General features: G+C 43.3%; 2 protein-coding genes across 2 annotated transcripts in view; both read right to left on the bottom strand.

Annotated features, from left to right (window-relative positions):
• Positions 1-25957, bottom strand: part of LOC146548073 (NACHT, LRR and PYD domains-containing protein 3-like) — a 432988-nt gene that overhangs the window by 287151 nt on the left and 119880 nt on the right. The gene's annotated exons all lie outside the window — the stretch shown is intronic.
• LOC146548079 (NLR family CARD domain-containing protein 3-like) lies at positions 3591-10041 on the bottom strand. The gene is made up of 2 exons (XM_085266229.1): positions 9768-10041; positions 3591-5365 (listed from the first exon to the last, which is right to left on the bottom strand). Exons 1-2 carry the CDS (start codon positions 10039-10041, stop codon positions 3591-3593), a joined length of 2049 nt encoding a protein of 682 aa, XP_085122355.1.

The following is a 25957-nucleotide window of genomic DNA, read 5'->3' as shown; positions in this document are numbered from 1 at the left end:
GAGAGCCTTCAAGAGAGTGAACACCAGGAAAGCAGCAGGACCAGACGGCATCCCAGGTCGTATCCTAAGAGACTGCGCATACCAGCTAGCTCCTGTGTTCACTGAGATATTCAACATCTCTTTATCTCAGTCGGTGATCCCCACATGCTTCAAAGAGTCCATCATTGTTCCTGTCCCGAAGAAACCCCACCCTGCTTCTCTCAATGACTATCGCCCTGTAGCCCTCACCTCAGTAGTGATGAAGTGTTTTGAACGCCTGGTCAGAGACTTCATCATTTCTTCACTACCAGACACACTGGACCCACTACAGTTCGCTTACCGTCCAAATCGTTCCACAGACGATGCCATCTCTCATCTCCTCCACACATCACTCACTCACTTGGACACTAGAAGGGGGAATTATGTTAAAATGCTCTTCATAGGGGGCAGGGATAGCTCAGTAGGTAAAGTGGGCACCCCATGATCGGAAGGTCGGCGGTTCGAATCCACTTAACGGCTACCCTGAGGTACCCCTGAGCAAGGTACCGTCCCTACACACTGCTCCCCGGGCGCCTGCTTAGTGGGCTGCCCACTGCTTCACTGAGTGAATGGGTCAAATGCAGAGAAAAACAAGTAATTTCCCCATGGGGATCAATAAAGTATCCATTATTATTATTATTATTATAGACTACAGCTCTGCATTTAATACCATAATTCCCTCCACACTCACCACCAAGCTGGAGCATCTGGGACTCAGCTCATCTATGTGTCAGTGGATCTCCAACTTCCTAACTGGCAGACCACAGGCAGTAAGGATGGGCGGACATGTCTCAGCCTCCACCACTCTCAGCACTGGAGCCCCCCAGGGGTGTGTTCTGAGCCCCCTGCTGTACTCTCTGTACACATATGACTGTGTGGCCACTACCAGCTCCACCACCATCATCAAGTTTGCTGACGACACCGTCGTGGTGGGCCTGATCTCTGATAACAACGAGACGGCCTACCTGAAGGAGATTAGGAATCTGGAGAACTGGTGCCAGAGGAACAACCTCCTTCTAAACATCAGTAAGACAAAGGAGCTGATAGTGGACTTCAGCACTAAGCAGGAGAGGAACTACCAGACCCCCGTCATCAACGAGTGCCCAGTGGAGAGAGTGGACAGCTTCAAATACCTCGGAGTTCACATCACGCAGGACCTGTCATGGTCCTGTCACATCAACACCGTGGTGAAAAAGGCCCAACAGCGTCTCTACCACCTCAGACGCTCGAGAGACTTCCTTTTTTTTTTTTTTGTCCCGTTTGGATCTTTAGCCATCAGAATTGTTGTCTTAAGGCCAAGAAAGATGCCAAGCGGATTTATTTTACCAAGTGGATCATCATGGGCTTGCCATATTGGTCCATTTGATTGACCTTTATTATAATTATGAATTTATTTTATTTTCAGTTGCTACAAACGGGACAGACATGACTGTGGGATAGGACAGGGGGAAAGAATGAAAGAAAGAGAGGGAGAGAAAAAAAGAAAACCAAAGGGGAGAAGAGACGGTGAGAAGGGGGGGAAGAGAGAAAAAAACAAACAAACAAAAAAAACAAAACTCCTGGGTCACCTGTATGGAGAAAAAAAACAGAGGAGAAAGCAACAACAAAGAGCAACATAATAAGAAAAAAAAAGCACCATCACAATAAACTAGCTAGCAGTAGATATCGATAGTTACTAAATAATAAACGATATTGTGCAGCACGCAAGATAGCCAGCGCACAGTGTGCTTTGAGGCAGCAGCCAAGAAAGCTGTAGTCCGCGTCTATGAATACCCATGTGTACACCTGTGTGCATACCTGTGTGGATCAGCATGCTTGCATTCCAAAGGTTTCTCCATGTAATGATCTGCTAGGGAGTGTGGGGAGCCACAGCCCTGTCCTCTATGGTATCAAGCAGGTATGGAGGAGATCAAAACTCCAGACATCCAGAGGCCCCCAGAACACAAGAGACCAAGGAAGACCCACAGAGGGGCAGCCGCGCCACTGTCCCAGTAAGAGCTAAGGAGAGTCCCAGATGAGGGTTCATTCAGCAGCCGCGGAGCAGAAGCCAGGGGGAGTTGCAGTGACGCGCCCGTGAGCTCCGCCGGCAGCCAGCTGTGCCTGAGTGACCGAGCCCCAGGCCGAGAGGCTGGGGGCACCCCACCTCCGAAGTGGCCCGAGCGAGCCGCCAAGGAGTGAGCCGGTGTGTACCCGGACGCCGCTTGAGAGACTTCCAACTGCCCTCCAAGGTGCTCAGGAACTTTTACTCGTGCACCATAGAGAGCATCCTGACGGGAAACATCTTAACCTGGTTCGGGAACAGCACCATGCAGGACAGACGAGCTCTACAGAGGGTTGTGCGATCAGCTGAGCGCACCATCCGCTCCGAGCTCCCTGACCTGCACTCAATCTACAGCAGGCGGTGCTGGACCAAGGCCAGGAAGATCGTGAAGGACCTCAGCCATCCCAACAACAGACTGTTCTCTCTGTTGAGGTCAGGAAAGCGATTCCGCTCCCTGAAGACCAACACAGAGAGACTGAGGAGGAGCTTCTTCCTGCAGGCGATACGGTCTCTCAATCACACCACCACACAGTACTGACCCACACATATAGTTCTTACACACACTGGACATTCTGGACATTGTTTTCACTTCATCACTTAAATCACTTTAAGCATATTTGCACTGCACAAGACATAATGTGGATTGCACAACACTGGACACTATATTCTTCATTTCAAGCTAATACTTGTACAGCTGCTGTTATTGTGTATATATTTATTTATATTTCTTCATACATTCTTATATAGTTCTATATTGTGTATTTTGTTGTACAGTTATTTTATTTTCAACTTTAATTTATGTATTTTATCTTATTCTTTCCCAGTTAAATTTACCCTTCATTCTAATTTGTGTTGTACAGTTATTTCATTTTTAACCTTAATTTATATTTTATTCCTTCCTAGTTAAATTTACCCTTTTTAATTTTTCATATTTATTTCCTATCTTATTCATAGCCTTTTCCTTTTTTGTTTTCTTTAGGTCACGAGCAGTTGTCCAAGCATTTCACTACATATCGTACTGTGTATGACTGTGTACGTGACAAATAAAATTTGAATTTGAATTTGAATTTGAATTTGAAAGTCATCTACATGTGGGTTTAGTTCTGACTTTAGGGACAAGTAAAAAAATAAAATAAAATAAAAACATCTGTCCAGACAACCTGACAGTCAAAAATATAAACTCAGGAACTTAAAAGGAAAATTGTGCTGACTTTGAACGTCCGCATCAAGATAAACTTACAGATTTAAGAGTCAAAAAGTGTCAAAAAGTCTGTATCCTTACCTGAGAGTTTCAAGTTTACAGTCAGGACTCTTTAGTCCAACACACAGCAAATCCAATTTTGAATCCTGCAGGTAGTTCAAGCTCAGGTCCAGCTCTCTCAGATGATTGGATGGGGAGCTGAGAATTTCAGACAAAGCTTCAAAGCTTCTTTTTGAGAGTTTACAATCTCTCAGCCTGAGGAAGAATAACAATGGAGACATATTCTTTTATTCATCTAGCATTATTAAACATATTTGTTCATAGATTCACTTACAGCACTTTCTTGGATGCTTTGACCACTGGCAGCAGCTTCAAAAATGCCTTCTCTGAACGGGAGTATTTCTCCAGGTCGAACTCATCCAGATCTGATGACAGTAAGATGAAGACCAGAGCCGACCACTGAGCAGGAGACAGTTGATCTGTGGAGAGACGTCCTGATCTCAGGGACTGTTGGATCTCCTCCACTAGAGAACGATCATCCAGTTCATTCAGACAGTGGAACAGGTTGATGCTTTTCTCTGCAGAGAGTTTCCCACTGAGCTTCTTCTTGATGTACTGGACTGTTTCCTGATTGGTCTGTGAGCTACTTCCTGTCTCTGTCAGCATGCATAGAAGATCCTGATTGGTCTGCAGTGAAAGACCCAGGAGGAAGCGGAGGAACAAGTCCAGGTGTCCATTTGGACTCTCTAAGGCTTTGTCCACAGCACTCTGGTAGAAGTCTTTTACAGTAAGTGTTTTCTGGAAGATTTTAAAGCGAGGAGATTGTTTCTTAAGCAGGTTGACTCCAGAGTTGATGAAGGTCAGATAGACATGAAGAGCAGCAAAGAACTCCTGAATGCTCAGATGGACGAAACAGTAAACGACACCGGTGAACATGTGACACTCATCAGCTTTAAAGATCTGTGTGAACACTCCTGAGTACACTGAGGCTGCTCTGATATCGATGCCACACTCTGTCAGGTCTGATTTATAGAAGATCAGGTTTCCTTTCTGCAGCTGATCAAAGGCCAGTTTTCCCAGAGACTCAATGATCTTCCTGCATGACTCTGTCTCAGCTCCTCCATCATACTTGATGTCCTTCGTTTTTAGGTGAAATAGCACAAGGCGTAGGTAGAGCTCTGTGAGAGTCTTAGGCAGATCTTTGCTCTCTTTGTTCTTCATGACAAACTCCAGAACTGTAGCAGTGATCCAGCAGAAGACTGGGATGTGGCACATGATGTGGAGGCTTCGTGATGTCTTGATGTGGGAGATGATGCTGCTGGCCTGCTCCGAATCTCCGAATCTCTTCCTGAAGTACTCCTCCTTCTGTGGGTCAGTGAACCCTCTGACTTCTGTCACCATGTCAACAATGTCACAAAGGATCTTATTGGCTGCTGCAGGTCGTGTGGTTATCCAGAGGCGAGCAGAGGGAAGCAGTTTCCCCCTGATGAGGTTTATCAGCAGCACATCCACTGAGGTGGACTTTCTAGGGTCAGTCAGGATTGTAGTTTTGTGGAAGTCCAGAGGAGGTCGACACTCATCCAGACCATCAAAGATGAACACAACCTGGAAGTCTTCAAAGATGTAGATTCCTGCTTCTTTGGTTTCAGTGAAGAAGTAATGAACAAGTTCCACCAAGCTGAACTTTTCCTCTTTCAGCACATTCAGCTCTCTGAAAGTGAATGGAAACATGAACTGGATGTCCTGGTTGGCTTTGTCTTCAGCCCAGTCCAGAGTGAACTTCTGTGTTAGGACTGTTTTCCCAATGCCAGCCACTCCCATTGTCAGCACTGTTCTGATTGGTTTATCTCTTCCAGGTGGGAGTTTAAAGATGTCTTCTTGTCTGATGGTTGTTTCTGGTCTGTCTGGTTTCCTGGATGCTGTTTCAATCTGTCTGACCTCATGTTCATCATTGACCTCTGCAGTCCCTCCCCCTGTGATGTAGAGCTCTGTGTAGATCTGACTCAGGAGGGTCGGGTTTTCTGTTGTAGAAATCCCCTCGAGCACACACTGGAACTTCTGCTTCAGGTCTGACTTGAGTTTGAGCTGACACTCAGTGAGAATCTCTGCATGAATAAACAGCAAATGACACAAATGAGAAAACTGCATTCTGGTTACTGTGGTTATGTGTTCAGTTCACTGGACTCTTGGTGTCATGATCCGGGTGAGTCTGAGTAACTTTCCACAGCATCAGCTCTCCTCGCCTGGGTGGAGCCCTCCTCACTCCTCCCTGCTCCTCACCTGTTGCCAATTACTCCGGCAGTATTTATGAGCAGCACTCACAATGAACCTTCTCCAGATTGTCTGCTTACCACAGTCAGTTCTCTGCCTCACATTTTGTCTTGTGCTCCTCAGCTTGTTTCGCGTAACCCTCTTTTCCTGTTCCCTAGTCGGCACCTGGATACATCTTCCAACTCTCGCCATAAGTCACGCCTCAGGATTCTGGCCTGCCACTGCTGGGAAAACTCACTCTTGCAAACTGCCATCCTCACCCGCCTGCCTCCCTGTGCACCCACATCTCACTCTGTACCCAGATTTAATTCATCTCCTCCTCCAGCTGATCTCCACCTGCAGCCACGTAACACCTCTTAGTTTTTAAATCTTGGACTCATTCACTACACTGTGGACCACTCTGATTATTATCTCCTTTGTTCCAGTGATCCTGGATAGTTTCTATTCGCCCGTTTCTGCCCCTGTTGTTCCTTTGACCTGCCTCAGCTTATGTTCTGGCCTCAGCTCTGCACTTCTCATAATACCTCGCTTGCTGTTGAATTTAGCCGTGATTCAGCTTTCTCCGTCAAGAAATCTAGTAAAATACATTTCTGTTAAAAGTCACTCAGCCTCCGTTTTTTGGTTCTGTGCTTGACTCCATTCCTTTTCATGAGCCATTGAGCCCTGACACTTGGGTTATAACTGAGGGCAGGTTTTATAGAGACACATTCGATTTAATTGTGTTTATTTATACAGCACCAAATCAATACTAGCAACATTTCACATATTACATAAACAACACTATGGAGCCAGTGATGAATAAATATGTAGAATAAATGAAAGAATTTCAAGTATAAAAGTTTTTTTTATTAATTCCTCCAAATAACAACAACAGTCACCCCAATGTGCTTTATATTGTAAGATAAAGAACCTACAATAATACAACAGAAAAAACCCCAACTATCTTTTTGGGTCCTGAAAACTGAAGGCTCTGCCTCCCATTCTACTTTTAAATACTCTGTGAACAACAAGTAGGCCTGCAGAGCGAGAGCGAAGTGCTCTAATAGGGGGATATGGTACTACAAGGTCATTAAGATAAGATGGGGCCTGATTATTTAAGACCTTGTATGTGAGGAGCAGGATTTTGAATTCAATTCTGGATTTAACAGGAAGTCGATACAGGAGAAATCTGCTCTCTCTTTCTAGTCCCTGTCAGGACTCTTGCTGCAGCATTTTGGATTAACTGAAGCCTTTTCAGCGAGTTTTTAGGACTTGCTGATAATAATGAATTACAGTCGTCCAGCCTTGACGTAATAAATGCATAAACTTGTCACGGCTGGGGCAGCAGTCGTGCGGTGGAGTTAAATGAGGACCCAAGTTGCAGACAGTGGTGGAGATGCGAGTGAGGTTTTATTTACAGTGAACAAACCAAGGTGAGGGCAGAACTAAACATAAACCTAAACTGGAAAAACTACAGTGACTTGCAAAAGTATTCGGCCCCCTTGAACTTTTCCACATTTTGTCACATTACAGCCACAAACATGGATCAATGTTAGTGGAATTCCAGGTGAAAGACCAACACAAAGTGGTGCACACGTGAGAAGTGGAACGAAAATCATACATCATTCCAAACATTTTTTACAAATAAATAACTGCAAAGTGGGGTGTCCGTAATTATTCAGCCCCTGAGTCAATACTTTGTAGAACCAGCTTTTGCTGCAGTTACAGCTGCCAGTCTTTTAGGGTCTGTCTCTACCAGCTTTGCACATCTACAGACTGAAATTCTTGCCCATTCTTCTTTGCAAAACAGCTCCAGCTCAGTCAGATTAGATGGGCAGCGTTTGTGAACAGCAGTTTTCAGATCTTGCCACAGATTCTGGATTGGATTTAGATCTGGACTTTGACTGGGCCGTTCTAACACATGGACATGTTTTGTTTTAAACCATTCCATTGTTGCCCTGGCTTTATGTTCAGGGTCGTTGTCCTGCTGGAAGGTGAACCTCCGCCCCAGTCTCAAGTCTTTTGCAGACTCCAAGAGGTTTTCTTCCAAGATTGCCCTGTATTTGGCTCCATCCATCTTCCCATCAACTCTGACCAGCTTCCCTGTCCCTGCTGAAGAGAAGCACCCCCAGAGCATGATGCTGCCACCACCATATTTGACAGTGGGGATGGTGTGTTCAGAGTCATGTGCAGTGTTAGTTTTCCACCACACATAGCGTTTTGCATTTTGAACAATAAGTTCCATTTTGGTCTCATCTGACCTGAGCAGCTTCTTCCACATGTTTGCTGTGTCCCCCACATGGCTTGTGGCAAACTGCAAACGGGACTTCTTATGGTTTTCTGTTAACAATGGCTTTCTTCTTGCCACTCTTCCATAAAGGCCAACTTTGTGCAGTGCACGACTAATAATTCCCCCACCTGAGCTGTAGAGCTCTGCAGCTCGTCCAGAGTCACCATGGGCCTCTTGGCTGCATTTCGGATCAGCGCTCTCCTTGTTCGGCCTTGTTCGATTACACACAGGTGCACTCTATTTAGTCATTAGCACTCATCAGGCAACGTCTATGTGCAACTGACTGCACTCAAACCAAAGGGGGCTGAATAATTACGCACACCCCACTTTGCAGTTATTTATTTGTAAAAAATGTTTGGAGTCATGTATGATTCTCATTCCACTTCTCACGTGTACACCGCTTTGTGTTGGTCTTTCACCTGGAATTCAAATAAAACTGATTCATGTTTGTGGCTGTAATGTGACAAAATGTGGGAAAGTTCAAGGGGGCCGAATACTTTTGCAAGCCACTGTAACAGACAAACCTGAAAACATAAGGACAGCGGGGAATACACAGAGATGACACAAAGAAGGCTGGATAGAGAGACGAGTAGTAACACTGATTAACACAGTAATGCAGACGACACAACGAGGAACACAGGCAGACACATACTATAAATACACACAAGGTAATGAGGGAATGACACACAGGAGGGGAGCACAGCTGATCCTAATTCACAAGACGAGACACAAACCTTCAAAGTAAAACAGGAAACAGACTGTTTTACAACACAAACTCGGGGACACGAACAGAACACAGAGGAAAGACACAGGTAGAGATCAACCTAAGAACTAATACAAAATCAGAATTAACACAAAGTACACAAGGTGATACCAAAAATGAAACAAAACGCTGAACGACCCAGGACCATGACAGAACTAGTTTTTCAGCGTCACTCTGAGACAGGATATTTCTAACTTTAGAGATGTTGCACAAATGGAAGAAAGCAGTCTTGCATATTTGTTTAATATGTGCGTTGAAGGACATGTCCTGGTCAAAAATGACTCCAAGGTTCCTCACAGCGTTACTGGAGGCCAAGGTAATGCCATCCAGAGTAAGAATCTGCTTAGATACCATATTTCTAAGATTTTCAGGGCCGAGTACAATAACCTCAGTTTGATCTGAATTAAGAAGCAGAAAGTTAGCGGCCATCCAGGTCTTTATGTCTTTAAGACGTTCCTGCAGTTTAACTAATTGGTGTGTGTTATCTGACTTCATGGACAGATGGAGCTGGGTATCATCTGCATAGCAGTGTAAATGTATGCTATGTCTTCTAATGATGCTGCCTAAGGGAAGCTTGGTAACGGGAGCGTTGCCAGCAGAAGGCTGAAGTGGAATCTCCCAGAAAGCTGCAGAAGAAAAAACATGAGCTGAAATGGTGGATTTCAGTCATATAAGGAGAACTGTGGCTTTCCTCCAACCTTTGACCAATCACCTTAGTGTCCTGTTTATCAACCATAATAAAAAGCATTTACTGTCTGGGCATTTTTTTGTTTGGGTCTCCAAACAGCAGAAAGAAATGGCAGCCATTTTTTTAAACTTTACCTTCAACTGGTAAATAGATTTAAGAGAAAGCACTTTGATCATATTTGTGACGTGTCCCAAACTGTTGTTGTCGCCTCATTTATGTTGATAAAACAGCTCTAAAACCAATCTGACAATATAAATCTGTAAAATGGGCAGAAAACCTGCTGCTGGTCCCATTTTAATCAAACCAACCCAAAGAGCAGATATTCATGTGTACACAGGAGGTTATTTGTGCAGATGCATAAAACACAAACTGTTGGCTTTCTGCAGTCTCTCACTCCTGAAAGTGTTGGCAAGTGTTTTGGATTTATTATTTATATGGATTTTAATGGCACCTGTGTAATGTTAACTAAGGTTTTTATTGTTTATGTATTTTTTGTTTAGTCATTCCCTGACTTACCTGTGGGTTCTGGGATGGTTTTATTTAAATTCTCCAACAGATCATTCCTGCTTAACCTCCCCAAAAGATTTTTAGCAACTTCAAAAGTGTTGATAGAGTAGGTATCAAACATCAGATCCACTATGTCCGTCCTCTCTGCATCCTCCAGTTCACTCTCTGGGATTGCTGGTAAACCTTCTACAGACCCGTTCTTCAGATGCCACTTAAATTCTTCAAAGTCATCACGTCCCAAATCCTTCAAAGTCCCCAGAAGGATTTCTTTAGGTGTCGTCATCTTTTACCCTGTAAGGACCCGATAAACAAAGACTGTAACAACAGCTGGAGAGGTAATTGTCTGATTTATCAGAATTTAACTTGATTCTAACAGCAGTTCATCACTACCACCAATAAATTTCTTAGGCTCAGAATGCAACAAAATTGCACATGAAGAAGCACATAGAGAAGTATCCAAGTAACACTTTGCTACAATATAAAACAAACTATTATAAATAAAGAAAATATATAAACTAAATATATACACTACCCGTCAAACGTTTTAGAACAGCCCAATTTTTCCAGTGTTTTTGTCACGGTTTGCGAGCCGTGTGTAAATTATTAAAGGACCCTTTATGCAGGCAGCTCAGATGCAAGTGAGTTTATTCATCACATGGTGATACAAACAGAAATGGCGAAGGTGAGCATGGAAACTAAGCAAAAACCTAAAAACTAATAGTACACGAATATGAAGAAGTACACGAAGGGAAGACGAAAACACGGAACACAAGGGGTGGGAGCAAAGCACCACAACACATCACTATATAGTAGTGATGGGTCCAGCAACACTGATGCACCGACGCTTGTATCAAGCTCACAGAGCGAAACCTGTATCGGTGCGTGTGTCGCTTTAAGAAAAAGTCACGTGATCGATACAGCTGCTGTATCGCTCATTACCAACGCGCTAAACTGTGTTTAAAAGGTACCGCATCTGCATCTGTCAATGGGATGAGTCGCCACCAAAAAACCCCCCAAAAAACCAAAATTACTCTCGCAAAGATAAAAAAAAAAAAAAAAAAAACATCTCTCCATAACAAAATTGAGCTTGAAAGAAAAAAAAAATGTTTCTGCTGTGTGGGATCATTTTGATCTTTTAACTGCAAATAAGGGAATAGTTTGTCTGTCTTTGTTTCAGTGTAATCTATCAGAATAGGAAAAACAGCAATGTGACTTGCAGTGTAAATTATTTATTTTCTATTCTGCTGAGCTTTGTTACACAATCAAAAGCACCTCCTCAGTGTTCAGGCATTACAGAACCAAACATGAAAATGAGGAGACAAACACACCGAGAATGAACACAGGTCGGCCTATATTGACACTGAACTGCTTTATCATCATTTTTTAATTAACATGCCTTTTATTATTTTGAAATCAAGCACCTAGGAAGTCTGTTCTGGACCATGCAGTCCTGAGTTTTATTATAACGGACTGCCAACCCCTTAGTATTGTGGAGAGTGTCGGAGAGAAACATTCCAAGATCAGAGGATCCTTTAACGTACTGGGGGAACAGGAAGACATCTTATCTGAACCTTTTCCACCTGGCTTTACAGTTTTTGTGTACCCCAGCTTCATCTGTGCCTCTGAATTTTCCAAAGCTGGGGAAATGCACCTTAGAACACACATGCATCAACACTACAATGAGCGGGCGGAGGGAGGTTTTGGAGTCTTCTCACACCCCCGTTCTCTGCGACAGGCACGTGCAGAGGGGGGGGGGCTAGAGGGGCTTGAGCACCCGCCCCTTTCCTGATGGGTGCCCAAGGTGCCCTTTTGTTGAGGCAACTTTTTAAAAAAAAAAAGTATTATTTTTTTTTAATGTGTGCGTGCGTGCGGAGTCCTGTCTGTGCCCTTCAACAATAATATTTAACTATTAATCACAGTTTTGCTAAATAAAAGGATCTGGCTTGCATCAGTCACATGATCACATTTAACCAATGATCGCCCTCGACGGCAGAACGCGCTGGTTACGAGCCGGGAACGAGCTCACAAAGAGCACGCGCATTTTTTGCGGTCCGGAGCTGTAGGAGAAACACAAGTTAACTCAGAGACACAGACTGATGCGACAAACCCAGTAAGTAGGTGCACAGCGCACACTGTAGTGTGTAGCACACAGGAGTATTAGCTTATTACGTACACGTTGGTAAGTTGTCTTGTGGCAATTTGACGAACTGAAACAAACGAGCGTGCTGTGTGTGCAACAGCGTGACAAACATTACCTGTCCTTTTATTAACTGCACATGTAGTGCTGGTCACAGCTGCTGGCTACCTGTGTAAGGCTGTCATAGGTCTGTAGCTCTGTCACCGTTTTAGTGAACATATTTAGTTTTAAAGTAAGTTACAGAGCATTTCCTGCCCTTCTGGGGGGATTATATTTCACTAAAAAACGATCTAATATACATGTCCACATAATTATGCATTATTATAATTATAATATATTAAAAAACACGCTGTATTTTAAAGAACATACATTAAGAAGCAGATTATATTAGATTTATATTTTAAATAAGACAAAATTTGGATTTTACAGCAGTAAAACGATTGTATCTCTATACATGTAATAAGCTTTGCCCTGCACAGAGTGGATAGTGAAACAAATGGAATCATCATAAATACATTATTTCATATTTATTACTTCCCCCTCCTCATTGCTTTATTATTGTAGCTCTAGTAATAAATAATAATGTAAGGATTCTGGATCAGCACCATGATGCCCATAGTATATACAGTATTCTGAAGAAGGTCTAAAATGTCAGTGTGTTGCACCAAAATATTTAAGTAATTATCAGTTTTAGTTCTTAGAGTGTACCTCAAAGCACACTGTGTTCTGTTGATCTTATGTGCTGCACAATAATGTTTAATATTTAGTATTTACTGTTATATTACTATATATCATTGTGATGTTGTTTATTGTATTGCTCTCGTTTTCTTCTGCTTGTTTTCTTTTTTCTTTCTCAACAGGTGATCCAGGTGATTGATGTATGTGTGTGTGTGTATATATATATATATATATATATATATATATATTTTTTTTTTTTTTTTTTGTCTGCTTATTTAGTTGGTTTTTGTTTTTTTGCCCTTTATCCCTGTCCCAGGACACAGCTGGGAGTGATTGACAAGATGAGACAGAGGAAACGCAAACTAAACACACTGACATGAGACACGGACCTTCACCACAAAGCAGTAAATACATAGACTGAGGCTACGTCCACACGTACACGGGTATTTTTGAGAACGGAGATTTTCCGTTTTTGTTTTCAAAAATAATCCCGTCCACACGTAAAGGCAGAAATGAAGGAAAACACTGCTAGGAACATGCCAAAGCAACAGGTGGAGATATATTCCTAACCGTGCAGAAATGCTGGCCAATCAGAAGTCTAGAAGCCTCGGTGGGAAAAAGTAAACAAAGCTGGGGCATAGAAGGAGAACCAAGTCGTATGTGTGGAGGGACAGTAACTGTGTGTATATGTAATCATTTAAACACTGCAGAAAGTACAATTAACACTAATAGTATAATAATAGTACCTGAATTGTACGGAGCCCCTCTGATGACATGGTCCAAAAATAAATAAATTGTGGCCACAAAATACCCTCGAAATACTATTTTCGAGAGCACGAAATGGGTATAACGTGGCAACGAATTACGCATTTGTGGCAACATCATATTGATACAATTCCTGGACAGCTGCGTAGAGACACAAGCATGAGAGTAGGCTAAACCTATACACCGTGGACAGAGACGGTATGAGTGAGTTTTATTTTAGGCTGGGAATGAGCTACAATGCATTTTGAAAAGCCTGCAATGCAAGGAACCATTATTACGGAGAGACATTTAAACAGGATACTGAGAGCCCAGTTGCTTTACAGGGCCTGGACGCCGGGATAGATTTTATTGTCAACCAACTGCAAGGGCCTGGGAAGGATCACGGTTATTGGTCAAGTGTTTCGTGCCCACAAATTAGCATTTCGTGCGCACGAAGTAGTATTTTGTGGCCACAATTGATTTATTTTTTGGACCATGTCATCAGAGGGGCTCCGAAGAATTGGGATACAGCCTCTGTGATAGAAAGTGTGCGACCGTGAACTCGACTCTCTTTATGACACATACACACACAGACACACACACAGACACTTGTTTTCAGATTTTAGTGAGGACACCAAAAAGCCTCAAAAATATCCTCAAACTCGTGAGGACGGCCATTTTGTGGGACTCTATTAGCCCACATAGTAGCATACCAACTCTTTGTCCTCACAAACATGTCTAAACAGGTACACACACACACACACAGACACACACACAAACAGGTTTGTCAGGTTCCTCGGCTCGTTCTCTGCGTTCAGTCCATTGAAGGTGATTATTGAGCCAATCACAGCTACAGAGCTCACTGTGACTCTTCTTCTCTCTACAGTCACACAAACAAACACACTCAGAGACTCTGACAGCAAAACTACAACAATGTGGTGTTAACACTCACCCTGCCTCAGCTCCACCGTCCTCCTGCTGCTTTGACGGAGGCTCAGCTGTTTCTCTTCCTGTTCCCACCTGCTCGGGTGGCTCCTCCCCTCTGCAGTTACAGGAAATCAGGTGTGTGTGTCTCTTGTTGAGACTGGTTCTTCCTGCTCTCTATCATCACATTGGGTGTTTCCAAATTCAGGGAGAGGATGCTTCGAATGCCACATTTGTAGGAAATTGTATCACATGGACGTGACGAAGGCTGTTCAAATTTGAAGTCTTCCAAATGCGTCCTTCATTTCCCTGAATTTGAAGGATGGGTCAGGTGTGTCCTTTGTGGCCCAACATATCCCAGGATTCATTGCGGGCCATACAGGAGATATTTTTCTGATAATGATAGTGATCGAAGTGGGAGTTAATGCAGGAGACGAACACTTTCAAATGTAAGTATATGAAAATCTGGTGGTGCAAAAGTTTTTATAGCGGGTGTGTTGTTAGGCTCTGGGCATCTGCATAGACATGTTCTTTTTTTGAGAATGTGAGGACAAACTTGAAAGAGAGACACTGTGAGAGTGGACACATCCACACTGCTGCTGCATCTGTGCTCACCACGATGGCCTCCTTCAGAGAGATGGAGGACTCACTCTGTCTTCTGGCTGATGTAAGTGTTCAGCTTTGAACAGCTGTCGTTCCAGCTGCTTTTAACTTTGTAGTTTCACATTTGTACAGACTTTATATTTTTTATAGACGTGTCATAAACCAGTCCTTAAATCATTTTCATTATCACAGATACAGTCTACACTCTGCATCATGAGCTGGTCAATATCGCAAAAGTTATAATTCGTTTCATGTTTCATGTAAACTGCTCTGAGGTCACAGTGACACCAGCAGATGTAGTTACAGCCTCTCTGTCCCCACCATCCCGGCCCACGTAGACCGCAAAGGCCGGGTCCTCCGAAGGATGCAGCCGACGAATTGGAACACAGCTCATGTCTGACAGCAGTTTGAAGAGGAAATGGATTCTGTTCTGTTCTTCACTCATCACCTACCTGACAGCTGACACCTCACACCTGTTTCTCAGCTGCAGGTCAGACAGAAGGACACACAGAGGATGGAGGGAAGGAGGATGGATCTGCTAGTCTGAAAGTTGGTATGTCAGTTTCTGGTCAAGTTTTTGTTCAACAGGAAACATAAACAGAAGCAGGATTCATACCAGCCTCCACTTGAACAGCAGCCTGCTTAAACTGTCTGCGTGTCTCTAGCTGATCTCTGTCTCCTGCTGATGTCACAACGTCTCCGTTTTATTTGAACACTGGAGGTGAAGATGGCAGATTGTTGGCTAAAATGGATGTCTGTGGCATCCTGCATTTAATGTTCAGCATCTTTGTGAAAAACCCTTTAAAAGTTGTTTAACATGTCCAAAAATCCAAAACTGTTACAGATTACAAAGATGTTGTTTCTATGAGCTCAGGCTGTACTTGCTAGTTCACATTTCGGTAGTAATGTTGATGATGAGGATCATTATTTGTCATTGCTTTAGTTTTTATTCCACTGTTTCAAGGACATGCACTTAGTAGGGACAGCGGACTGGACAGGTCTTCAGTCTGTCTCGCTCTAAGACAGCTGGGTTAGGCTCCAGCGCCCCCGCGACCCTGAAAAGGATCAGCAGAAGTGGATGGATGGAGGGTCAGTTTGTCAACATTAGAAAAACAAACATACTACCTGCCTTAAATGTGAAATGGACGGGCTTTATGTTTGCTCGTTGTTTGCTAAAGAGACTTTTCTGCAGCATTTCTCTCCCGACTTCTTTGTAGCACCTTTCACTGTCACACATTTGATCTTTACAGCAGGGCTGTGCCATATCATATACCATACTATAGAATTTTGACATAGTAGCTATATAATGTTACTCCTACTTTATAGATCTCCATCACCCGATCCTCCGAAAACCTCTTGGAGTTGGCAGCACTCGACTGAGCCATTTTGTGCAGAAGAAGATTAAAATGATGCTTTAAACTCCAGATGTTATCTGAGCTCAGATCCTAAAGCCAGACCTCTGCATCTTCATTCTTGTGGAAAAGCAGAGCAGATGTTGTTTTCAGGAGGATGCTGCTATAATGGCTTTAGTTCCTTGCAGGTAATTATGACGACAGCGGAAGCAGCAGGAACAACAAACAGCCCAAACTAACAGACAAAATATTAATGAAAGTCCAACCCAATCTCCTCCATCCCCGTATCCTCCACTATTTGCATCTTCATCTGTGAAACCTGCAGAGCAGAAACAGTGTGTGGACAAAGTTAGCCGGTATGCAGACATGTTTGCTTTTGTTACAGGAGTTTGAAACACATCTGCAGCTCATTCAGAGGCTTTGGGGCCGTACACACTTCATTTTAAATCAGTACAGCCGATCTCACAGCTGCTGGATGTTTCTTTGAATCATAAGAACATTAAGACAAACAAGATGATCATGAAAATCATATTAATGATTGATTTGGCCTACGTTTGATGCTGAACTGCAGTAGCTCCTGACATTGTGCTTTTATTTCGTCTGGGTTAGTTTGCAGCACTGCTGCACAGTTTACATTAAAGTGCACTTTTGCAGAGCAGACGACCCCCTGCACGACTGATGGGGTGAACCAAGGCCCTGCATCAGACAAAGAAGCATTATTTCAACTGTGAGTCATGCAAAGCAGCTCTAGTAGAGTCCTGTAAATGAACAGACTGGATCCCTGTAACGTACCACCTCAGTGACCAGTGGAAACATTCAAATGTTCAGGTAGTCATCCTAACTGACTTGGGGTTTCTGCCAGTGTGTTACAAGTGAAGCAGCTCGCCTGGTCTACACACTGGGACTCGTTTCTTTAAACCAGGACCAGGAGTGACATGTTTAGCCGCATGTTCTCCTTAAATTGCTGGCTGTCTGAGTGGTGTCCCAGAAACGATGTGGGCTTCATAGATAATTGGCAAACCTTCTGGAGGAAACCTGGTCTTGTTAGGAGAGACGGCATCCATCCCACTTTGGATGGAGCAGCTCTCATTTCTAGAAATATGGACAAATTTATTAAACCCCCCAAAATATGACTATCCAGAGTTGGGACCAGGAAGCAGAGTTGCAGTCTTACACGCTTCTCTGCAGCTTCTCTCCTCCTGCTACCCCCCCAAAAACCCATCTCCATAGAGACTGTGTCAGCTTCCAAAAAGACAAAAAACAAACTAAAAACCAGCAACAAACAACTTAAACATAAACAATCACAAAGAAAGAACAATACAGTATCCACATCTGAACCAAAGAGTAAAACAGTGAAATGTGGATTATTAAATATTAGGTCTCTCTCCTCCAAGTCTCTGTTAGTACATGACTTAATAATTGATCAACAAATTGATTTACTCTGCCTTACAGAAACCTGGTTGCAGCAGGATGATTATGTTAGTTTAAATGAATCAACACCCCCGAGTCATTCTAACTACCAGAAATCTCGAAGCACAGGCCGAGGGGGCGGTGTGGCAGCAATTTTTCACACCAGCCTATTAATTAATGAAAGACCAAGACAGACTTTTAATTCATTTGAAAGCCTGATGCTTAACATTGTCCACCCCAGCTGTGAAACTCAGAAACCAGTCTTACTTGTTATCATCTATCGTCCACCTGGGCCTTACACAGAGTTTCTGTCTGATTTCTCAGACTTTATATCTAATTTAGTTCTGAGCTCAGATAAAATAATTATTGTGGGTGATTTTAACATCCATGTAGATGCTAAAAATGACAGCCTCAACATGGCATTTAATCTGTTATTAGACTCAATTGGTTTCTCTCAAAATGTAAAAGAACCCACCCACCACTTTAATCACACTCTAGATCTTGTTTTAACATATGGCATCGAACCTGAACATTTAACAGTGTTTCCTGAAAACCCTCTCCTGTCTGATCATTTCCTGATAACATTTACTTTTACAATAATTGATTACACAGCGGTGAAGAGTAGACTTTATCAAAGTAGATGTCTTTCTGAAAGCACTGTAACTAAGTTTAAGAATATAATCCACCCACTGTTATCATCTCCAATGCCCTGTACCAACACAGAGCAAAGCAGCTACCTGAACGCTACCCCAACAGAGGTCGATTATCTTGTTAATAATTTCACCTCCTCACTACGTACGACTCTGGATACTGTAGCTCCTGTGAAAACTAAGGCCTCAAATCAGAAGTACCTGACTCCGTGGTATAATTCTGAAACACGTACCCTAAAGCAGATGACTCATAATCTGGAGAGGAAATGGCGTGTCACAAATCTAGAGGATCATCATTTAGCCTGGAGAAATAGTTTGCTGCTTTATAAGAAAGCCCTCCGCAAAGCCAGAACATCTTACTATTCATCACTGATTGAAGAAAATAAGAACAACCCCAGGTTTCTCTTCAGCACTGTAGCCAGGCTGACAAAAAGTCAGAGCTCTTTTGAGCCAACCATCCCTTTAACGTTAACTAGTAATGACTTCATGAACTTCTTCACAAATAAAATTTTTATCATTAGAGAAAAAATTACCAATAATCATCCCACAGATGTAATATTATCTACAGCTACTCTTAGTACCATTGATATTAAGTTAGACTCTTTTTCTCCAATTGATCTTTCTGAGTTAACTTCAATAATTACTTCCTCCAAACCTTCAACGTGTCTTTTAGACCCCATTCCTACAAAACTGCTCAAAGAAGTCCTGCCATTAATTAATTCTTCGATCTTAAATATGATCAACCTATCTCTAATAATCGGCTATGTACCACAGGCCTTCAAGCTGGCTGTAGTTAAACCTTTACTCAAAAAGCCATCTCTAGACCCAGCAGTCTTAGCTAATTATAGGCCAATCTCCAACCTTCCTTTCATATCAAAAATCCTTGAAAGAGTAGTTGTCAAACAGCTAACAGATCATCTGCAGAGGAATGGTTTATTTGAAGAGTTTCAGTCAGGTTTCAGAGCTCAGCACAGCACAGAAACAGCTTTAGTGAAGGTTACAAATGATCTTCTTATGGCCTCTGACAGTGGACTCATCTCTGTGCTTGTCCTGCTAGACCTCAGTGCAGCGTTCGATACTGTTGACCATAATATCCTATTAGAGCGATTAGAACATGCTGTAGGTATTACAAGTACTGCGCTGCAGTGGTTTGTATCATATCTATCTAATAGACTCCAATTCGTGCATGTAAATGGAGAGTCCTCTTCACACACTGAGGTTAATTATGGAGTTCCACAGGGTTCAGTGCTAGGACCAATTCTGTTTACATTATACATGCTTCCCTTAGGCAGTATCATTAGAAGACATAGCATACATTTTCACTGCTATGCAGATGACACCCAGCTCTATCTGTCCATGAAGCCAGATAACACACACCAATTAGTTAAACTGCAGGAATGTCTTAAAGACATAAAGACCTGGATGGCCGCTAACTTTCTGCTTCTTAATTCAGATAAAACTGAGGTTATTGTACTCGGCCCTGAAAATCTTAGAAATATGGTATCTAATCAGATTCTTACTCTGGATGGCATTACCTTGGCCTCCAGTAACGCGGTGAGGAACCTTGGAGTCATTTTTGACCAGGACATGTCCTTCAACGCACATATTAAACAAATATGTAAGACTGCTTTCTTCCATTTGCGCAACATCTCTAAAATTAGAAATATCCTGTCTCAGAGTGACGCTGAAAAACTAGTTCATGCATTTATTACTTCCAGGCTGGACTACTGTAATTCATTATTATCAGGATGTCCAAAAAACTCACTGAAAAGCCTTCAGCTAATCCAAAATGCTGCAGCAAGAGTCCTGACAGGGACTAGAAAGAGAGAGCATATTTCTCCTGTTTTGGCTTCCCTTCATTGGCTTCCTGTTAAATCCAGAATTGAATTCAAAATCCTGCTCCTCACATACAAGGTCTTAAATAATCAGGCCCCATCTTATCTTAATGACCTTGTAGTACCATATCACCCTATTAGAGCGCTCCGCTCTCGCTCTGCAGGCCTACTTGTTGTTCCTAGAGTATTTAAAAGTAGAATGGGAGGGAGAGCCTTCAGTTTTCAGGACCCTCTTCTGTGGAACCAGCTTCCAGTTTGGATTCAGGAGACAGACACTATCTCTACTTTTAAGATTAGGCTTAAAACTTTCCTTTTTTCTAAAGCATATAGTTAGGGCTGGACCAGGTGACCCTGAATCCTCCTTTTGTTATGCTGCAATAGATGTAGGCTGCCGGGGGATTCCCATGATGCATTGAGTTTTTCCTTTCCAGTCACCTTTCTCACTCACTATGTATTACTAGACCTCTCTGCATTGAATCATATCTGTTATTAACCTCTGTCTCTCTTCCACAGCATGTCTTTATCCTGTCTTCCTTCTCTCACCCCAACCGGTCGCAGCAGATGGCCGCCCCTCCCTGAGCCTGGTTCTGCCGGAGGTTTCTTCCTGTTAAAAGGGAGTTTTTCCTTCCCACTGTCGCCAAAGTGCTTGCTCATAGGGGGTCATATGATTGTTGGGTTTTTCTCTGTATCTATGAAGCGCCTTGAGGCGACTTTTGTTGTGATTTGGCGCTATATAAATAAAATTGAATTGAATTGAATTGAATCTTGAAAGCCCTCTCTGCTCGTGTCCAACCCGTGTGAACAATCACAGATGTGAGAAATGTAAACAAACCGTCCGCAGAACGCTGATCGGGTTATTTTAAGCGCAAGAAAACAAAAACGTTGCGCTCACCGTCGGCGTCACGGACGAGGCCTGGGGGTCCGGGCCCGTCCACAAAGGTCATTGTAACACAAATCATACGATTGCTAATGAAAATGCTATAAAGCTACATCGCAGATAAGTCTCTGGAGTAACAATCAAGGCCATGTTAGTTATTTGATGAATAGTATCTGTGCCACTCATGGCGCATGACTGAGGAGGACGTTGACCTCTGCAAGTCAGGAAAGTCTGCTGCTCATTGTATAAATATGAGATTTTTTCAAAAACCAGCCAGCCATCATCTCGGGAGGCTGACTCCAAAGTACCATCTCACTTCAAACTTGCAAAACAAGTCGAGTCGATGCGAGCGCACTGCTTGTTTCTAGTTAGTCTTTAAGGATGACAGCATTAGTCTGCTCCTTTGTATGAAAGAAAGTGAGTCGAGTCCATGTGGTCTGGCACCCACCCACATTTCTCTGCTAGTGATCCATGAGGGCTCCACCTTGTTGCCAGTTCTCTTGTGTGGAAGCTTCAGGAAATGACAGCTTCACTCTGACGTGTGTGAGCTGTGTGAGGTCTGTGGTTAGAAGTTTACAGTGTTTGCTCTTTGTGTCGTCTGTAATATGCTCTATGGCTTTAAAAAAATGGCCACATGTTTCTGTAGCTGAATTTGTCCATCTCTGACCTTCTGAGACTGTATTTTCAAACAGGGACGTTCTGACTTTTCTTCACCTTGTACTTCATTCTGCAAATGTTTTATACTCTATTAGAGTTATTACATTATTCTGTTATGCTATAAAATCAACCCCCATATAAGATCGTACTTAAGAAATACATTTAAAAAACCTTCCTGTGCAAATAACCCAAGTTATCTAGAAGAAATAAAAACTGCACCGCAAACCAAACTCAGGTGTTCGACCTGTTGAGCTCGGGAAACTAACTGGTGTTTCATTTTAGTGAGTGCTTTGTTAGATTCCTTCATTTGAACCAAATGAAGTTGATTAAAGTTGATGCATTGATGTGTTTGAAGTGTTTTGTTAGTTGCGATGGATCTCCTGCTGTCTTTTTTCCTCATTATTAAAAGAGGATTTCTTTGAATTTCAAACATCCATTTCCTGTTTATCTGGTCCCGGGTCACAGGTGCAGCAGTCTAAGCAGAGAATCCCAGACCTCCCTAAACAACCACTTCCTCCAGCATATCCAGGACAATACTGAGGCATTCCCAGGCCTGCTGAGAGATATAACCTCTCTAGTGTGTCCTGGGTCTGCCCTGGAAACTCCTCCTCATGGGACAGGCCCCAAACACCTCACCCAGGATATTTTTAATTAAAACATCACAAATAAGTCGTCAGGTCTGATGGTCACATTTGTGAGATTCAACCACCATAAAGCAGAGATCACACAGGACACACTGTGTAACCCTCAGCTCAGGTGTGTTCAGGACATTTGCTTGGAAGAAGCCGTCTGTGGATAAATCCTGCTCTCCACCTCAGCTGTCAGGTTTATCCAGAGAACGGCCGTCCTGACTTCCAGCAGCCCCACAGTCCTCGTTTCTAATAAACTGGCATCACTGAAATGAACTGTCTGCCTCGCTGTTCAATAATCTGCTCTTTGCCAATTTCCCAGCAGAAGCTTCCACTCATATCAGCATTTTTCTGTGATTCTCACATGAACTAAACATAAAAAGCTGAAGCCAACCTCAGAGTTCCCCGTAGTGAGGAAGAGTTTCCTCTGAGCCACAGCTGAGTTTGATGCGTCCACAAAGGAAGACTGACGGGAGGACAGACTCTGGGAGAAAGGCAGATATTAAAAGATATGAATACAAAGTACGCTGCAACAAACAGGACAGCAGATTATGAAGAGCGGTTAGACCTTCATGTGTCAGTCATTGAAATGTGATCAAAGTTACCTGTTTGACATCCTGATAGAAGAAAATCAGCTTCTTGGATCCGTTTGCAGCAAAGAATTCATGGATCAGACTGAACTGGAAGAATCAGACATTAATGACTCAAAGGTTCAACTCTGAGGAAGGATCACGTCTCTGAACTTACTCTGTCATCAGAGACGATGGCGTCTTCCACCGCCGCCTCCTCCAGGCTGCCGGCGTCGGCCAGCCTGCTCATCAGGTATTTATGTCGGGCATCCAGAGCTGCCCGCCGTTCCTCCTTCACGGCTCTCGCCTGTTTGGCTACTTCTCTCCTCGCCTCATTGGACAGCAGCATCGTCCTTTTACCAGACACCTGGAGAAACATCAGCTCAGTCTACAGACGCAGAGACCAGTGAGAGCTTGGCCCAAACATCTGCAGGTTTCTGAGGACCACGTTTGACCCTGACTGGAGGCATCGATTCTGAGAGTGACTGCCTAAACTGAGCTACTGCCCCCCCTCCACTGAGACGTTCTCCTGTGATGTGTCATGGGGGGAAGTGTTCCTCACGGTTGGACTCGTGAGAAGTTCAGTCAGTTTATTCAAACTTTAAAAAGACGCATTTTCAGTCTCTGGATTTCAGCAGAAACAAATGTGAACACAGCACTTTTTGATTGAGTATAAAAGGATGAAAGAGTCAGTGATCAGTAACATTGTTGCTGACTGATGCTGTTGTAGAGCTGTCTTTGGATCCTCACCTTCCTGGAAGCCTTCCCTGGATTGCTCATATATCATTAACTTGTTTGTGTTCAGTAGAATCAGGTGTTGTGGATGCAGGTCGTAGCTGTGTGAGGCCTGTACAGTCAGCGCTGTGTGAGCGCTGTGTAACGTTAGCTTAGACTTCTTTCTGTTGTTATCATCCTTCAGGTTAATGTTGTTTTCATTATGCATCACAGGAAGTGTGGGTGGCTGTTAGCCTCACAGCTCATGGAGAGTTGCTGCTGCTCTGCCTCCTTTTTGATGTTTCTGCTCTTTGTGGCTTTGTGTTACTTTGTGTCGTGTCTGAAACAAAGTGAGTCCATGTTACTAACTGTAGTCGGCTCTCTGTCTCGTGCACAGCTGACTGTTGTCTGAATGAAAGTATTTTTGTACTTTGTGTAATCTGTTGGGTCTTTGAGGCCTTTTTAAACAGCATATGAGCCATATGTATGTGTGTATATGAAAGGTTGTTTGTAATACATCAAATTGTTGCTTATTCTAGAGCTGCTGCTGTGCCTGATTGGTCTACTCGCTCGAAACTGAAGGTTGACTTGATTCTTTTGGTTTTTTACATTTTGTCAATAAACCAACTTCTTTATGATTTGAACGGCGTCTCTGACGTGTCACAGGCCTGTCAGCTTTCTTGGTGATTGGTATAGATTTGAGCTTCATGCTCTGGCTGTTGTTGGGTTTTCCTCTTTCATATTAAAGCTTTTGTCCTACATTTGGCTCTAAAGTCTAATTCTAATCCCAGCACTGTGTCTGGGTGTGTGATGCTTGTTTTCCTGCTCTTTCTCATGAAACAGTCACAACATTCTCAGTCCAACTTTCACTCTTTGCTGCGTTTGCTGCAGCTGCAGTGAACATGGTGCCGTTTGCCTTTAAGAAAGTTGTGCACAAAGGCTTTTTCTCTAGCAGACAGCTGTGTGGCTAAAAGTCAGATCATTTTTTACCACCTCAGTCACACTGGACTGAAACAAGAGTGAAACTAGGAAGAATCAGAGTTTGTCCAGTGACTGCACTGATTTTCTTCATATTCACAAACTGATTCTAAGTAGTTGCATCAGCCAGCTGAAGTCATGTGACTAATGGCTCTCAGCTTCTGTCCTCCTATTCGCCGGTGTCCTTCACCTGTCACACCTGGTCAAGAAAGAGTGAGAATGTTCAGAGCTTTAATGGAAAAGAATATTATTACATATAAAAGGCCTCTAACAAGTATTGTAGTGTTAATCAGGATGAAGTCCATCATGAAGACTTCAGAGTGGTTCAGACAGTCGGTGTTTCATCCACAGAGCCTCCAGTCTGCATATCAAAGGATCCTGAGGAATGACAGTGAACCCCGAGTTCCCCTCATTACATTCATGTGTGTGACTGTGAGGAAAAGGTGATTGTATGAACGTGTGTGAGCGAGTGAATGAGGCTTGTATCAGAGTGGAGATAATGTCAGCGGCACAAGCTGGACGCTGCCAGGTGTCACATGTGAATCTGTGCATCAGTGTCTGCACCTTTGTGGAGGTGAAGCTCAGGAGGTTTGGATTTGTTCAAAGCTCTGTCTGCTCCATCTTTCTTTCCCTCAGGCCTCTCCAGATCAGGAAGGAGGTCCTGTTCTCCTTCTCCCTCCTGGATTTCTGGATCCAGGGAAGGATCAAAGTCTCTCAGCCCAGCATCAGAGCTTCTGGCTGGGGGAGGACTGGAAGTTTCAGCTGGAGGCTGAGAGCCTGGATCTGCCATCTGAGTCACAATTCAAATATTCTCAGTAATCTCAAAAAGCAACAGAAAGGTGCCATTTTCATGAGCAGTGGGTTATCCAGCAGTTTGATTCATGTCAGCAGCATTTAGTTTGTAACTGCTGACTCACCTCTGGCTGTGTCCTGCTCTCAGGGTCACAGTGGACACTGTACCTTTGACCGAAGCTGCAAAGACAGTCAGCAGGGGTCTGGATGCATTCAGCACCACGTCCTTGTTGGGCAGACACCTTCAGTGACAGGACAGTTTATTATGCTGGTAACGTTAATAAGTCTGTTCACCTGTAGAGCTCATTTAAACACATCAGCTGTAGAACATCATGTGTCATGGCGTGTCCAAACTCACAGGCTGCATCCTCCTGAGGACCCGGCCTTCAAGGTCTACGTGGGCCGGGTCCTCCAAAGGTCGGGTAGGCGGGAAGTGAGCGGCTGTGACGGTCTGGCCTTCAGATCCGCGTCACCGCTGTCTCGGTGGAGTTTAATAAACTCAGCCGTCTGCTCCTTGCTGTCTAAAATCTAACAGGACACTGGAGTAAACTCTCGACCGTCTCACACGTCTGTTTAATCACTTTTCTGTTTGACGTTTATTCAGCTGTGTGAAAACTGTAACTTCAGCCAAACCAAACAAAAAACCCTGA

Source organism: Mchenga conophoros, linkage group LG23, assembly GCF_057382185.1.
Source record: "Mchenga conophoros isolate Kocher_MC1m ecotype Shallow Benthic linkage group LG23, M_conophoros_male_GT1.1, whole genome shotgun sequence".
Lineage (NCBI taxonomy): Eukaryota > Metazoa > Chordata > Actinopteri > Cichliformes > Cichlidae > Mchenga > Mchenga conophoros.
The sequence above is the reverse complement of the archived record's forward strand: the minus strand, read 5'-3'. Positions and strand labels throughout refer to the sequence as shown.

What these genes read in the sequence shown, in the direction of transcription:
- LOC146548079 (XM_085266229.1), bottom strand. Translation starts at nt 10,041, where the DNA reads ATGACGACACCTAAAGAAATCCTTCTGGGGACTTTGAAGGATTTGGGA. An exon ending in AACCATCCCAGAACCCACAG is followed by an intron (nt 5,366 to 9,767) that starts GTAAGTCAGGGA and finishes TTATTCATGCAG; the next exon opens with AGATTCTCACTGAGTGTCAG.